This window comes from Astatotilapia calliptera, chromosome 10 (assembly GCF_964374335.1).
Source record: "Astatotilapia calliptera chromosome 10, fAstCal68.1, whole genome shotgun sequence".
Lineage (NCBI taxonomy): Eukaryota > Metazoa > Chordata > Actinopteri > Cichliformes > Cichlidae > Astatotilapia > Astatotilapia calliptera.
Window position 1 is genome coordinate 28,707,016 of NC_137431.1, and position 14,016 is coordinate 28,721,031.

The 14,016-nt window shown below is 42.6% G+C and overlaps 1 protein-coding gene across 1 annotated transcript in view; it reads right to left on the reverse strand.

Moving 5' to 3' along the window:
* Nucleotides 1-1,293: 1,293 nt before the first annotated feature.
* Nucleotides 1,294-14,016, reverse strand: part of LOC113030191 (F-BAR and double SH3 domains protein 2-like) — a 42,372-nt gene continuing 29,649 nt past the window's right edge. Inside the window, exons 10-20 of the mRNA XM_026181371.2 lie at nt 12,449-12,544; nt 8,223-8,339; nt 6,230-6,328; nt 5,784-5,936; nt 5,553-5,687; nt 4,189-4,272; nt 2,514-2,697; nt 2,206-2,429; nt 1,758-1,968; nt 1,606-1,670; nt 1,294-1,523 (exon numbers count right to left, since the gene is read on the reverse strand). Coding sequence (XP_026037156.1) covers nt 1,440-1,523; nt 1,606-1,670; nt 1,758-1,968; nt 2,206-2,429; nt 2,514-2,697; nt 4,189-4,272; nt 5,553-5,687; nt 5,784-5,936; nt 6,230-6,328; nt 8,223-8,339; nt 12,449-12,544 — 1,452 coding nt within the window. The 3' untranslated portion in view covers nt 1,294-1,439. The remainder of the gene's footprint in view (nt 1,524-1,605; nt 1,671-1,757; nt 1,969-2,205; nt 2,430-2,513; nt 2,698-4,188; nt 4,273-5,552; nt 5,688-5,783; nt 5,937-6,229; nt 6,329-8,222; nt 8,340-12,448; nt 12,545-14,016) is intronic.

Genomic DNA, 14,016 nt, shown 5'->3' on the forward strand with positions numbered 1-14,016 from the left:
TGATTACTGCTCACAATTTCTTTGTATTTTGACTTCAAACAACATTTTTTTTTTGCGATTAAGTGTCAACAGAGATACAGAAAAGTGGTTACACCTAAAAAGCAAGGTCACTGAAGGCAGCGGTGTGGTTGTACAATGGTGCTGTAACCTTGTCCTGTCACCAGGGGGCGACGTCAAAATATCTGCTGTTGTCTTGTTGGCCCTTGGCTTACGGTGCATTCCAGATTGAGTCGGAAGTCGGAATTCCTGAGCTCCCAGTAGTAATTTTCATCAACTAGTATTTCCTTCTTGGAAAGTCAGAGCAGCCTCAACAATCCAAGATGGTGACAGAGAACATAAACATAATCTGCTCTGTCACTCACCTGTATTTGTGACTCATGATATGAGTCACACGCTAAGCACTTACCACATTCTATCAATGAACGTGCTGCAGCTAAAATAAATCCCATCTTACTTTGCTTTTCTGACTTTCCTGCTGGAATGCACAAACTCGGGAATGACGTCACTGCCAAAAAGGACCACAGACATCAGAACATTGACACAGCTGCCAGGTTGGAAAAGTGAAGCAACAAAAAAAAACTGTACTCTATTTACAGGCCACCAGGGGGCGACCCCTGCGTCTGCAAAAGACTTCTGGTCCTATAGAGGTCTCTGGGACCTCTGTGAACAGTTCCCTGATGTGTTCAAGGGTTCAGTTTCTCATTTCAGAACACAGCTGAAATTATCAAGACTCACTGAAGGGGTGTGAAATGTGTCTAAATCTAGGGAACAGAGGCCTGATCGACGATATGTTCTGCAGACTCGTGTCTTTGTTCGTAAACAGAAAAATGAAGGTAAAACACAAACGCTTCCTTCAGTTTGACCTCTCAAAGGTCAAGGTCAGTCCAGTCTAACATGTTTTACTTTAACATGAAACGCTGCTTTGACCGAGTCTCAAACAACAGAAAATCCAGGGTCTGCTCATCAGCTAACGACTCTGTTTTATGCTGTCGGTGTGTTAAATATCATGAAACGCCTCATTCAGTCAGCTGCATGTTCTTTAGAACCAAACTGGCTGCTCGAACTGATGAATGATACCACACTGAGCTCTCTGCAAGGGAACGAATGAGCTCGACTCCCTAAAATATCAGCCAGCGAGTCCAAACACACTGATTTTTACTAACGGATAAAATGATGTTAACTTTTCTATCAACTTCTTTTGCTCGTTATCACCTTATTAACTGTTCGGGGGTGAGAATGAAGCCTTGTACAAACTCTGGGTAAAGTAGTGTTGAGAAACAAGAACACTGAACGGGAAGTTAAAAGAAAAAGGCGCAGCGGTGTTCCTTCTCCGAGTGGGGGGGCTTCTTCCGTCTCCAGGCGTCTTCAGGAGTTTTTAAGTTTCCTTGGGTTTCCTTTGGGAGTGTTTTTACGAGTCCCTGCTCGAGGGGGTGCCGCCTTCACACCAGTGTGATCTCAACCTCCTCTCGCCGCTTCACCTGCCCGCGAGGATGCTGCTTCGGGGGCGGAGGTGCGGCACGTACCTGTAAAAATCCACCAGCTCAGTTAAAATGAAGATAAAAAAAGTCTGCTGCCGTTTACGTCACCACAGAAGGTTTTACTCACGGGTCGGATGGTGCCACCGCCGCTCTCCGGGTATTTGGGGGGTTGGGGGGAGCTTTGTGCTGGACCTGAAGAGGGCAGAAAAGGCAGATTATTATTCACACCGGCCTTTTTTCTTACAGATAACCACTCACAGACAAACCAGAGATTCTTACTGTGAAAGGGGCTTTTGTGTGGAGCCGGCGGCGGTCTGTGGTGTCCGTTGTGATAGGAGGGTGGTCGGCCAATGGGAGAGGCTGTGGCGCTGCAGGGACTCGACACTGGAGAGGACACGGTGGGGGTCTGAAGGGGGCTGCTGTGGAGAGGTCCCGGCTGGAAGGGACCACGAGGGGAGCGGTCGCACTGAGAGAGTGTGGACGGGGAAGCCTTCAACACAAACAGTGGACAGGTGTGCAAACTTTAATATTTTATATAAAATAAGAAGAAATTAATTATTTAACAACACAGGACTTAGTGTCATAAATAAGTTGCTACAGTAGATTCGTACTGCGCTGATGTAGGGGCAGCTGATCCAGGGGGGGGACACAGTGTGTGTGCGTTCAACCAGAAGAACTTTAATTGTGTAGAACATGAAATTTAGCGGCTAAGTCAGCGTGAGCCTACCTGTGCGCTGCCGTCTCTTTGCCCATCTCCATTCTCGCTGGTCACGGTGAGATCCTCCACAAGAACTGCGGGGAACACACCAACAACGCCGTTAAACTCGCCCTCCCAGAAGCCATCGTCCTCGTGGGTCTCTCTGCTGAGGATGCGGATGATGGCGCCTTCTGGGAACGACAGCTCATCTTCCGTTTGTCCCGCGTAGTCGTACAAAGCCTTTGCGAATGAAACTGCAACACAGACAGTGGCAACGAGGGTATTAAACAAAGCAGGAAATCAAAACTCCGATATTATCTGGTGGAGGCGGATCTCACCACTGGAGTCTCCGTTGACGGAGCCGGTTGGGAGTTCGGTTTCAGGTTCAGTGGAGTTGCTGGAGGAATGGGATCGGGCGTCCAGCGCGGCCAGCGACTGCAGCATGCTCAGCAGGCTGTTGGAGGAGGGCAGCTGCAGGTATTTCTCCGGGACGTAGCCCACCTGTCCGCTACGGTTTCTGGCCTGGAAACACAGACAATGCACACAGACGATGACAACAGCCAAAAATGTTTCAACAGGAAAACTCCTACTGAGAAAAAATAAAGTCAGATGTAAAGAGTAGGGCTGTAACAATATCACTGCATCGTCGCCAGAATTTAATAACAGCCACAAAGAGAATAATAGGAGAGCTTTTGTTCTCTCTTCCTGAATTAACGAGAAATCTAAAATCCTAAACAAGCCTCTGCTGAATTCATGAAGCTTGATTTCATGAACACCGGTGGCCTCCCCTCCCGCTGCTTACTTATTTTCATTCAGATTGAAAACACTCAGAGGTATTGGGATCTCTTTTGGGGCATGCTGTGGGGAATCACAGCACTAAAACAGATCTATATAAATGATATTGCTCACATTTTTATGTATGATTATATTCATTAAAATAAATACCCCATTAAAACACTATATCTGTATATGAAAAGATAATCACCTAAGTAAATATACATAAAATATTGGCTCAACACGTGGAACATTTGCACAATGGCTCACAGGAAAGCCAGACTTACACAATAAACAAAAGTAAAACAGCAACAATGCACAATGTTCCTTCAGGGAAATGATCTGAAAACAACCACACACAAAGTACACAATGACTACACACCAGGAGCTCTGCAGAGGCGTTTATAAAAGAATGACTTCACACAATGATGGGAGCATCCACAGCTGACATTTCTACATTTAAGTATACACCACTGACCACCCGAAAAATGTCCTCAAAGACTTCTCAAATTTTCTCCCAAAGGTCCAGGAGCAACTTTGTAACAGTCTGTGACAAACAAAGTGAAAATGATAACTAAGTAGCTGGGAGATCATGAAATTAACATTTTATATCCATGACCAGGTCACTCCGCAGATCTAAAACTGATCAAGAGTCCACGAACCGCTGTTAAAAAGCAGAAGCTGACAAACTGTGATCGAACCGGAGCGCTGCTGAGGCAGGATTGGATCACCATCAATCAGGATTTGGCCCAGATTTTCAGTAGCTGCACTTAAGGTATGAATTTAAAAACTGCCTCATTCATGAATTATTGCATTCACAAACTTGGGTGCCATGCCCGCCCACCTGCCTGCCCGGCTGGGTGACGAGAATCTCCCATCAGCCCTTTACGGCTGTGAGGCCAAAAAAAGAAGCAGAGAACTGTGTATTTGTACATTTTTTGATTTGTCTTTATGTTCAGCAGAGCTTCTACCACCCAGGCCAACCTGACCTGCCTCAATGCACCGCACGCATTTTAGTTGAATTATTCTAATTCCTGAAGCCACATCAGACCAACTGATCCCAGAGAAACACTAAAACGTCCAGTAGATAGTCTGTACCGGTGCGAGTTCTTATATAAACTGAAACTAAATGTTTGTCAAACAGTCTAAGAGCCAGAGAGTGAACTAATACACAAAACAACCAACCCTCAAACAGGAGAGTGCTTCTGCTACACAACTGTGTTTGTGTTATTATTGTACCTTGACCCAGTCCTCCATGTCGCCATCATCGATGACCTCCAAGATTTCCTGCTCCTCGATGGTCAGCTCGTCCGGCTGAGAAGCCTGCAGACAGACAAACACGTTAATTCAAATTAAAGCTGCGATGTAACAGTTTAACCATCTTCATTTCACCCGTGATGTATATTTTTCAAATACCGCCACACTGGTGAACGGACAAAAATGCTCACTGTGGCTTCAATAACATCAGCCAGAACGCTGAAGAAAACACTGAGACCATGCCTGCATTAATACCACACTTTACTCAGGACTCAGTTAATATAAAACAACTGATACTCCAAAGCAGCACAAAACTCAGACTTACAGTAGAATTTCTGTACAAATTCAGAGAGCAGGTGTTTTAAACCTGGACACAGAATCATTAGTGCCACAAAGTTTGGGAAAGTAAATCTAAATGGGGGTTAAACACGACTGGAACTGATTAAAAACAGCCAAAACAAAAAGTGGCTTTACTTCAAAATCAGAATTATAATTGGTGACATGTTAAAGATCCACGTCCAATCCAAATATTTAAATCATGTGTGGAGAGGTTAACCGTATTTACATCTTAATAGATTTTATGACAACATCCATCCAGCAGGGATGGAGGAAATCCCAGCCAGCTTTGTAGGCTAACACAGTGAGCATCCACATTATAATGCACCACACAGACGGCAGACTTCAACCACACTTTCAGAAAATATAACAGGAATGAGTCTCCAGCTGTCTGCGTCAGTAACAGAAGCTTTAATCTAACAAGTTTGTATTTTAATGAAGGAGGAACCTGGAGAGAACCACAGAGGCACAGGAGAACATGACAAGACACTTAAAAAGATTTAAATATTAATCATATAATTACCAGAAAATATGGTTAAACCTACAGAATCTTAAAAATACTTCTCCTTTCACTTCCAGCCGTTTTATGTATTCTGCATGAAAATGAGGTTTACAGAGGACAGAAAGTGTAACTCTGCAAGTCACTGTTCTTCTAAAAACACATTTTTTGTGGCTCCTGAATCTTCATCCATCAATATCCAGCTACGCCAGCTTCCTGCATTTTCTAATAATGACTGCTTCTGTAACTCCCAACACGCACTCCCCGTGCCTCGAGCTCGAGGCAAGGCCGGCCTCTACACGTATTTTAACGAGTTATGAATACAGAAAGCGCAGAGATGCTGCAACAGCAATCAAATAGTGTTTTTTTCCAGAGCAGCGACACTGATTGTTTAGAAGACTAAACTCAAGACTCGACTCGCTGCAAACACATGAGGCTTTGTAGATGTCACCATTTCTCTGGACACTGACCGACTCATCGGCTACGACCCTGCTTAAGCGTGTGTCGTTACCTTGTAGGAGTAGAGCACTTTGCAGGTGAGTGGATAGTTTTTCAAGGTGCTGGAGGGGCTGGAGCTGCTGTCATCCAACACTTCACCGCTGTCCTCCATCTCCTCTTCATCCTCTCGCTCCAAATCTGCTGTTACCTACGGATGTTAGACCGACATCTGCGTTTAGGGCACAAATCTACAGCGCATATACTTCAAAACTACAGCACTGTGGAATTGGAGTTTTCATCTTACGGAGAGTGAAGGATCGTGGGTACTGAGGTTGTTCCAGCGCTCGTTCTCCAGCTCCTCCATCACCTGGTTCATCGCACTCTTCAGCCACGTTTCAACCGGGACTCCCGCCTCCCTTAGCAGGTCCAGCCGGGCCTCGGCTTTCGCTTTCACCGTCTAGCAGCAAAAAAAAAAAAAAAAAGGTGAGTTAAAGACCACCAGACTTTCACAACCCACTGACAAGCCCCCCACCCCCCAAAGAATAAAGAAAACACAATGAGATTAGTATGAAAATAAAATAAATACTTAGTGTGTTTTAAACACCTCTGCTCTCTTCTAACAGAACATTAATCCTTTAAATCTGTCACTTCACCTTTCAAACCAGCAGGTGGCGCACTGGGGCAACTTTAAATAAGGAGAAACTGATTCAGAAGATGGAGAAATCGCTGATCTAGAAGTTCAAAGGTTACCTCTGCCCTCCGGAGACTCTGTCTGGCCACCTCCATCTTGATCTCCAGCTCGCTGTTGTTTGGCTCCGAAGCTTCCTGGGTCCCGTACTCCTCCAGGGCCTGAAAACAAAACAATTACAACTATTGTGGTGACGTATACAAAGGAACACATGGAATAGATGGAAACGGTCCAACAATAAAGCGATCAACATAACCAGGGACATCTGGAAACAGGTCGCTGCACGAGCTGTGCTCACTTATCTTAAACAAGCTTTCGCAATAAACCAGTGAGACGGAGCTCTTATCAATTTTATCCTTTCATGCCACAGTAAAATATGGAGAAGTTTATGATGCCGAGGTTTATTATTATCATCCAGCTGACCGGCTTCGCTGCATTAAAGGCCAAATTCCAGTTTAATGGAAAAAAGTGACACATCAGTGCATTTTGTACACTTCCTGCAAAGATTTTCCAGGGATTGTGTGAGTAAGGGGTGACAAACCACATCAGAATAACTCCAAACCCAAACACAGACATAACACGCACGTTTAGATTCAGAGACTTAAACTTCCCACAGGATTTCCTTCTCTTTGCAGAACGTCACACTCATCATGTTCAAAGGGTCATTTTGACTCCTCTGGAATTGTAAAAACTGTTAAATTAAAATCCCATGATCATCATATTTCATGACTTTTCCTTATATGGGTTTATTCATTATATAGTGAAAGCAAAAGCAACAAAAATGACCACCACTCATACCTTTAACTGCTGAGGATATCATTTTGATAGGCATAGAAATTTATGTCAATGGCAATTTTATTTATAGACCACATTTCATTACATGCAAAATGTGCTTAAACAGAAGAGGCTCAAGGCAGTGAGAAAAAAAAAAAAATTAAAATAGAGATTGCAAATGGATTTTGATTAGAAGGCTGCAGTAACATGAGCCAGAGCTACCTAGACATGACTGATGGGTAAATATATTGCCTCAACTGCTGCTGTTGCAGGATGGGGGCAGGTCTAGCATTACATTTTTTCTCAATATGAAAACATGGACCAGCTAATTTTAACATATTTTTAAATCCACAGATTCTCCAAAAAAGCTACAGGATCTATTTTTAACAATAGAGGGCTCAACAAGTAATCTGTAGCTCTAAAACTAGCAGATTTTTACCTAAAAGAGAATTTAAACATCAACTTTGTGGGACCTTTTTTTTAAAAGGTGTTTTATGTTTAAAACCTGAACTTGCCAATTTCTTTGCTTCGCTTTATGAATCTAACAAAACACAGAAAAGTTGTTTCTGTTGCTACGCTGGCACTGACCGGATTGTAACAGATGGACTTTCAGGACGTTTCTGTGTCGAACAGCCATCCAGTCAAATCGTCTCTTACACAACAAGAAAAGAACATGCTTATGTCATTACAATAAAGAAAACCTATCTCCTATGTGTGTCTGATGTTTTAAATATAACATCTTATTTGACTGACTGATTGATTCAATTTGAACTAATTTGGTTACTGGATCGCTGTGAATAACGATCACACGCTTTACTCGGAGCACAAGGACCAGTGTTACCTGCTGTGTTTTCAAATATCCACACCGTGCTTTAATCATTTACATACACCATGTGTAACTTAATTCACTGCACGGTGTCTGGACTGTTACACCATGTCAGCATTATAAACCCTTTCTTAGTCGTCTCATGAACAACATGGTTATATTTGTTTCTATTTTCTTCTAATCAATAAAAATATAATTAAACAATTTCAGCCCTCCCCCCCCTGCTGCATTTTATGACCCATTTGCACCACATGCATACAGAACAGAATATTGACACCCTATGTACTTATTGTTTTATTGTAATATAAGGAACTAATTGTATTACAGGGAGAAGTTGTGCACTGGATATGTGCACATTGAAAATAAAGTACTTCAGTAAACACACAGACTGACATGGTTACACCATCTTTGTCCTGATGCCTGCAGAAACTGTCTGTGTTTGATGAGGTTCTCACCTTCTGAGTGTGGATGATGCTCTTGTATTCTCGGGCCACGCGGCTCGCCCATTTCCTCGCCTCCTTATCCAGAGTGTGCTCCTCTGCCGTCCCGCTCTCTTTCTGCAGTTGCACCACCTACAGCGAAGGCAAACACACCAGCGTATAACAAAGAATGTTTTTACTAATAAGTAAGTATTATCATTCAGACAGTTTTTGAAGTGTTTTATTCTTCAGTGAATTTTAAATATTTTTTAAATCCCAGTCATCACTGAAATGTAAGTTACAGCTTTTTCCCCAATGATACAGATATAGGCTTTAAACTAACTGCCCTGATTTGCTCCAGGATGGCTGGTGAGTTTCAAGACTTCTGACGAGCCAGGTTTATATTTGTTGACTTTAAGGTGTGACGGTCTTCAGTTTTTATTTTCTTCTAAACCCCGACAAAATGAGTTAAGCCATTTCCACATGACATCAGCTGTGTGTCTGAATATGGAGGGGAGAGGCTGGGTGGAGGGAGTGTGGGGGTCAGTGCACTCTGGTGAGGCCCGCTCACAATGCCTCCTTTTCACTGATGGGCTGTTCACAGGGCCCGGCCTACCTCCTGCCCCTCCCTCCCTCCCAAACTCAGCTCTATTCCTTACCGGATCCCTCCGTCTGGTGCAAGTGGTATGAAGGGTGGGTGCAGGGGGAGGCAGGGGAGGCTCTCCACCACTAATGTTTTCTTTAGGAACAGGCTGCTGCTTGTTTGACTTCCAATGAAAACAACACCAGCGTTTGCAGTTTGAACAAATTGTCTAGTGTTGTCCGGCGGGGCAGAGGAGAAAAGGAGCGGTGGAGCTGGGCGGCAGAATCGGACTCTTTTACATCCACGAACGGGAGTCGTAACACATCGCTTGGCAGACCTGCGGCGTCACCTTACAGCCTGATAGGAAAATATTTTTGGACCAAAGCCGACATTTACATAAATTTTTATAGTGGGCAAAGAATCCAATAAAAGCCAAATGTGGCTGTAAAATTATTTAAAATAGACTTAAGGCCACAAGGAGACACTGTGGGCTTCATGAGCAGGTGCACCTGAATTGCACCCATGTCTGCAATGGGACTCGTAAAGGAGTTTAGGATGTGTATTTTATATACGCATATCTACTTTTATCACCTAAAGTGCAGCTCCCAGGGCAGATTTTGACCACAGCAGAGGTTTCAGACCTGAACTGGCACTGAAAAACGATCCAGGCAGTCAAGTTGAACTGAGAAATCCATAAAGCTGAGAGCGTAACAGATGCAAAACAGTCGGAGGGAAGCAAAGAAGGAAGGAAGGAAGAATTTAGCAACTCTGGAAAGTTATCTCAGCAGCATCATTTCACCAGCCATATTGTGGCAATCATGAGGTGAACAGCAGCATTTGATTTTCTGTAAACTTCTTACCTAACTTTAAAGGCTTGTTACATGTTACATGACCTGTTGCACAGGGCTATCATGTAGAAAGGGAGGTTCACACCTGCGGGTGTTTTATAAAATAAAAATCCTGGGTCATTCCACACACACATGACCCCACATGACCCCGTTACAATCAGCTGAATATATATGTGTAATAACTTTAGTACATTTTTATGAATTATAGGCGCAGAAAGTGCATAGTGGTGGGTTGAAATGTAAAACTTTTTCAACTGCGCTTTTGAAGATTCATAATTTTATAAGTACAGGAGATATCTATGTGAAATTAACAGGGCTGGAAAAACACATTAAAGCTCTGGTAAAAAACAAACAAACAAAAAAAAACTGCAAACAATCAACTTTAACCCACATGGCACAATCTAAAGCCAAAATCTTGTTTCCTTTAATCAACTTTGAGTTGTTTCAAGTAGTTTCAAACAGAAATCCTGCACCAATTTAATCTCTATGATGTGGAGAAACAGAAGCAAACATCAGTGCTGCCGGATGTTTTGTGTGTTTTCTATTAATTCACCGGCAAATACAGCATTTTGAGTAAAACTCTCAAAGCTCTTAACACGTGTGCTACCAAGTGAGTGCAAATGAAACTTCTCCATATTTATACCAGGATTATCTTCTAGCTGGCATCTGTCAGATATCAGTTAGGTAGATTTTGCCTGATGCTGCCGGATGGATTTTGATGGCCTCTAAAATGACTGAAATAGACCAGGTAATCGCAGATAAAGAAGACTGCAGATACTCTGTCTCTTTTCATAACCTTATGGCTCAAGATGAATAAACAACAAGTGTTTGGACTTCTAAAACGAGGCGAAACTCTTTGATTTAAAGCACAAGACAAAACGAGAGCTTGGAAGCAAAAGTAAATGGAAAACAGTGACAGTCTTTTCCAGATTACTGTGTCTGTATCTTGTCTTATAATCACAGGTCATTTAGCAGTGAGGACAATGAGCTGAGACAATCTTTAAAGCACACGTTTATCTGTTTACACTTCCTGGAAGTGTGAAGTTCAGAGGAATAAGTGCGTGGTGTGCATTAACAATAAAAATGGAAAATGTCATTATATTGTGCAGATATTCCTCTGTGTTTAGGACAGCAACTAGTTAAGATATGCTTTTTAAAAGGTGTGTGTGTGTGTGTGTGTGTGTGTGTGTGTGTGTGTGTGTGTGTGTGTGTGTGTGTGTGTGTGTGTGTGTACTGAAGTGCAAATTAAAAGTAGAGGTTGTGCATTTATTTAGGAAGATAAACAGTCTGATAAAGTCGGAACAAACACGAGCTGGAAATAGTCCCACGGTGAGGAAATGAGACGACACATCTGTAAATAAAAACTAAAAATGGGAAATAATCTAAGTTCCTGTGCAGGGCGAGGAGTACAGTACAAAGTCAAGAGTTCACTGTTCTGCCTTCAGGCTCATAGTTCAGACTAACAAAGATAAAGACCAATCACGCAGGACTTATTATGTTTCCTGCTTTGACTTCTTACCCAGACTGTTCTATAATGTGTGTGCAGCACTTTTGTGATTAAAATATATTTAAATTAGTCGTTTATTTCAGTGCAGACAGATTATTGACACTCAAACAATGGAGCTACTTTGTCTGTTATTTACAAATTTTTAGAAAATTAGAAAAATTTGAACATTTTTTCCTGCTTGTGTATCAATTTAGAGGAAAAGTCATCCCCCAGCTTCTCAAGCTTCATACTCCAGTGATCATGAATGTCTAAAAACAAAAAATCTTTTCTGCATCTGGTATTGTTGAGATGTTTAACTCTGGACCAAAAAGGTGGATCTGCTCTGCCTAAAGCCGCTTTGAGCATCAAGGTCCTGAGCCGAGTCCAGTCCGGGCTTTTGTGGCCACGGCCAGCTCAGCTTTCAGGATGCCCGTGAGCTGCTTGTTCCACTCGTCTGATTTTGTATTGATTGTTGTCTAAACAAATTAAACTGTCATCTGTTGAGCTTTGTTCCACTTCTCAACAATCTCCTCTGATCTGTTTTCATTACAGCATTTTATCTGTGGTTTCCAACCTGTGCAGTTCAAACCTGAAGGATCCACATTTCACTTCACTTTTCTGTAGAAATTGATTTTCCAGTAAACTGATTAACACCTCCTGCCAACTAAATTAGTCAAACACGAACCTTATTTTATGCTACAAAATTTGTATTAAAAGCAACCCAAACACTTTGAGATTTGGATTTTAATCCATCCATCCATCCATTCACTTCCGCTTATCCTTTTCAGGGTCGCGGGGGGCACTGGAGCCTATCCCAGCTGTCATGGGGCGAGAGGCGGGGTACACCCTGGACAGGTCGCCAGTCTGTCGCAGGGCTAACACACAGAGACAGACAACCATTCACACTCACATTTACTCGCACATTCACACCTAGTGACAATTTGGATTATCCAATTAACCCATCCCCACAAGCTGCATGTCTTTGGACGGTGGGAGGAAGCCGGAGTACCCGGAGGGAACCCACGCAAACACGGGGAGAACATGCAAACTCTACACAGAAAGACCCCGGCCTGATGGTGGAATTGAACTCAGGACCTTCTTGCTGTGCGGCAACAGTGCTAACCACCGTGCTGCCCTTGGATTTTAATCGTTTCAACAATTATTCTTCAAGTTTTACTTGAACATTTTAGAGAAATCATGTTAAGTTCTAGATTTTTAAGGTTGGGGATTTTATTCCTTGCATAATAAATACGAGTTTATCTTCTCCAATAATCACTAAAAGCAATCGCATGTGATATTTTATGCATTTAATAATGAATAAAAAGAGAAAAACATCAGTATTTACCGTGTCTGAGTCGACAGGCTGGAACATCAAGTCTGGTGCTTGCTGGAACGCCATGTTCTTCTGCACAAACAGCTGCTGGTGAAACTCCTGCAGAACCTGCATGTGTTTCAAGGGAACAGACAAAAATATACATATATACTTATTTAAGGTTTATCACAAGCTTACAAATCAGCCCATGTCTAAACCTGCATAATTAACACTTAGTAAAGCCTTTAGGGTTCAGGCTTGCTCCCTATTTAGTTTTAATTTCTTTAATTTATTTTCCAGTACTCCATCAGTTTATTTCTGCTGTATTAAGTTATTTGATTTGCTTATAAAATGAACCCAAATCAGCTTTTTATTATTTTACACAAGTCAAACGAAAGAAAACGCCAATAACAATTAAGAGAATGACCATAAAGCCGTTTCTGGTTACTATCAGCTGATCTGAATGCTGATGACCACTCTGGTGTTTGTGGTCACAGCCTGACATTAAAAACGTATCACAGGCTCGAGTTCACCGCCTGCCTATTTTCACACAGACTATTTTTAACTCTCCAGCTGCTGAAAGCTTAAAGAGACAGTAAACAAATTACATAACATATCACTGTAAGTAACACAGGTGAAGGTACAAACAGTTTTAATTCTAATTTCAGGTTTTTTCTAAAGCCAGCTAAAGCAGCCGGGGACTGGACCACCACCTGGACCACAAAGCTCTCTGCCCACCCGAGGGAGGACGAAGTACCTGTGTGGATATTTTAAGCTGAACTCATGGGGCACAGCTATCAGCTGTTCTGGAAAAAAAATAAACCTCCCCAGTACTGGTCCCAGGCTGGTAACTTTGGTCTTTTGAATTGTACTTAAGTTTGGCCCCTCATCAAGAACCAGTTGCCTTGGGGAGACCATACCAGGGGACAGCATAGCTTCTCCTCCTCAACTGTGATCATTCACAGAAAGGAAAGGAGCCAGTGTAGGTGGTTTGACTGGCATCTGAAATAGGAGGCCTCCAGAATGTCTCCTAGACGAGCTGGTAAGGGCAGACCAAACACACACTGGACACATTGGGACACATTATGTATCTCGTGGTATCCCAGTATTCGCTGCCTGTCTGTTGTCAGACGCATTTGTGTGACCATAAATACCACTTAAGTGGGAAAAGGAACTTCTGGACATCTCTGCTTGGACTGCTGACTCAAGTGTCAAAAAATGATTTGATAGAGGAACTTGTATCGGAAAAAAGAGGAGCAGGGTATTGATCCCTGATGATTTACCCGTCAGTCTACAGTCATACCTTTACCTATGGCTAAAATCTGACACAAATGAGCATCTTCTAAAGGATGTCTGAGCTCTGCCTTAGAAACATGATGAACAGCTGAGTTATTTGGAAAGCTACTCGTTTACACCGAAAGGCACCAGAGTGGCGGCTCACTGTTCTCCAGGAAGAGCAGGAGTAGGTGGCTGGGGAGGGGGACGTCTGGGCATCTGCTTAGATTGCTGCCCCATGACCGGACTCAGATAAGCAGGAGAAAATAGATGGAAGGAAATCAGGTTTAGTAATATCAGTTTTATATTCTTTAAATCAAAATCTC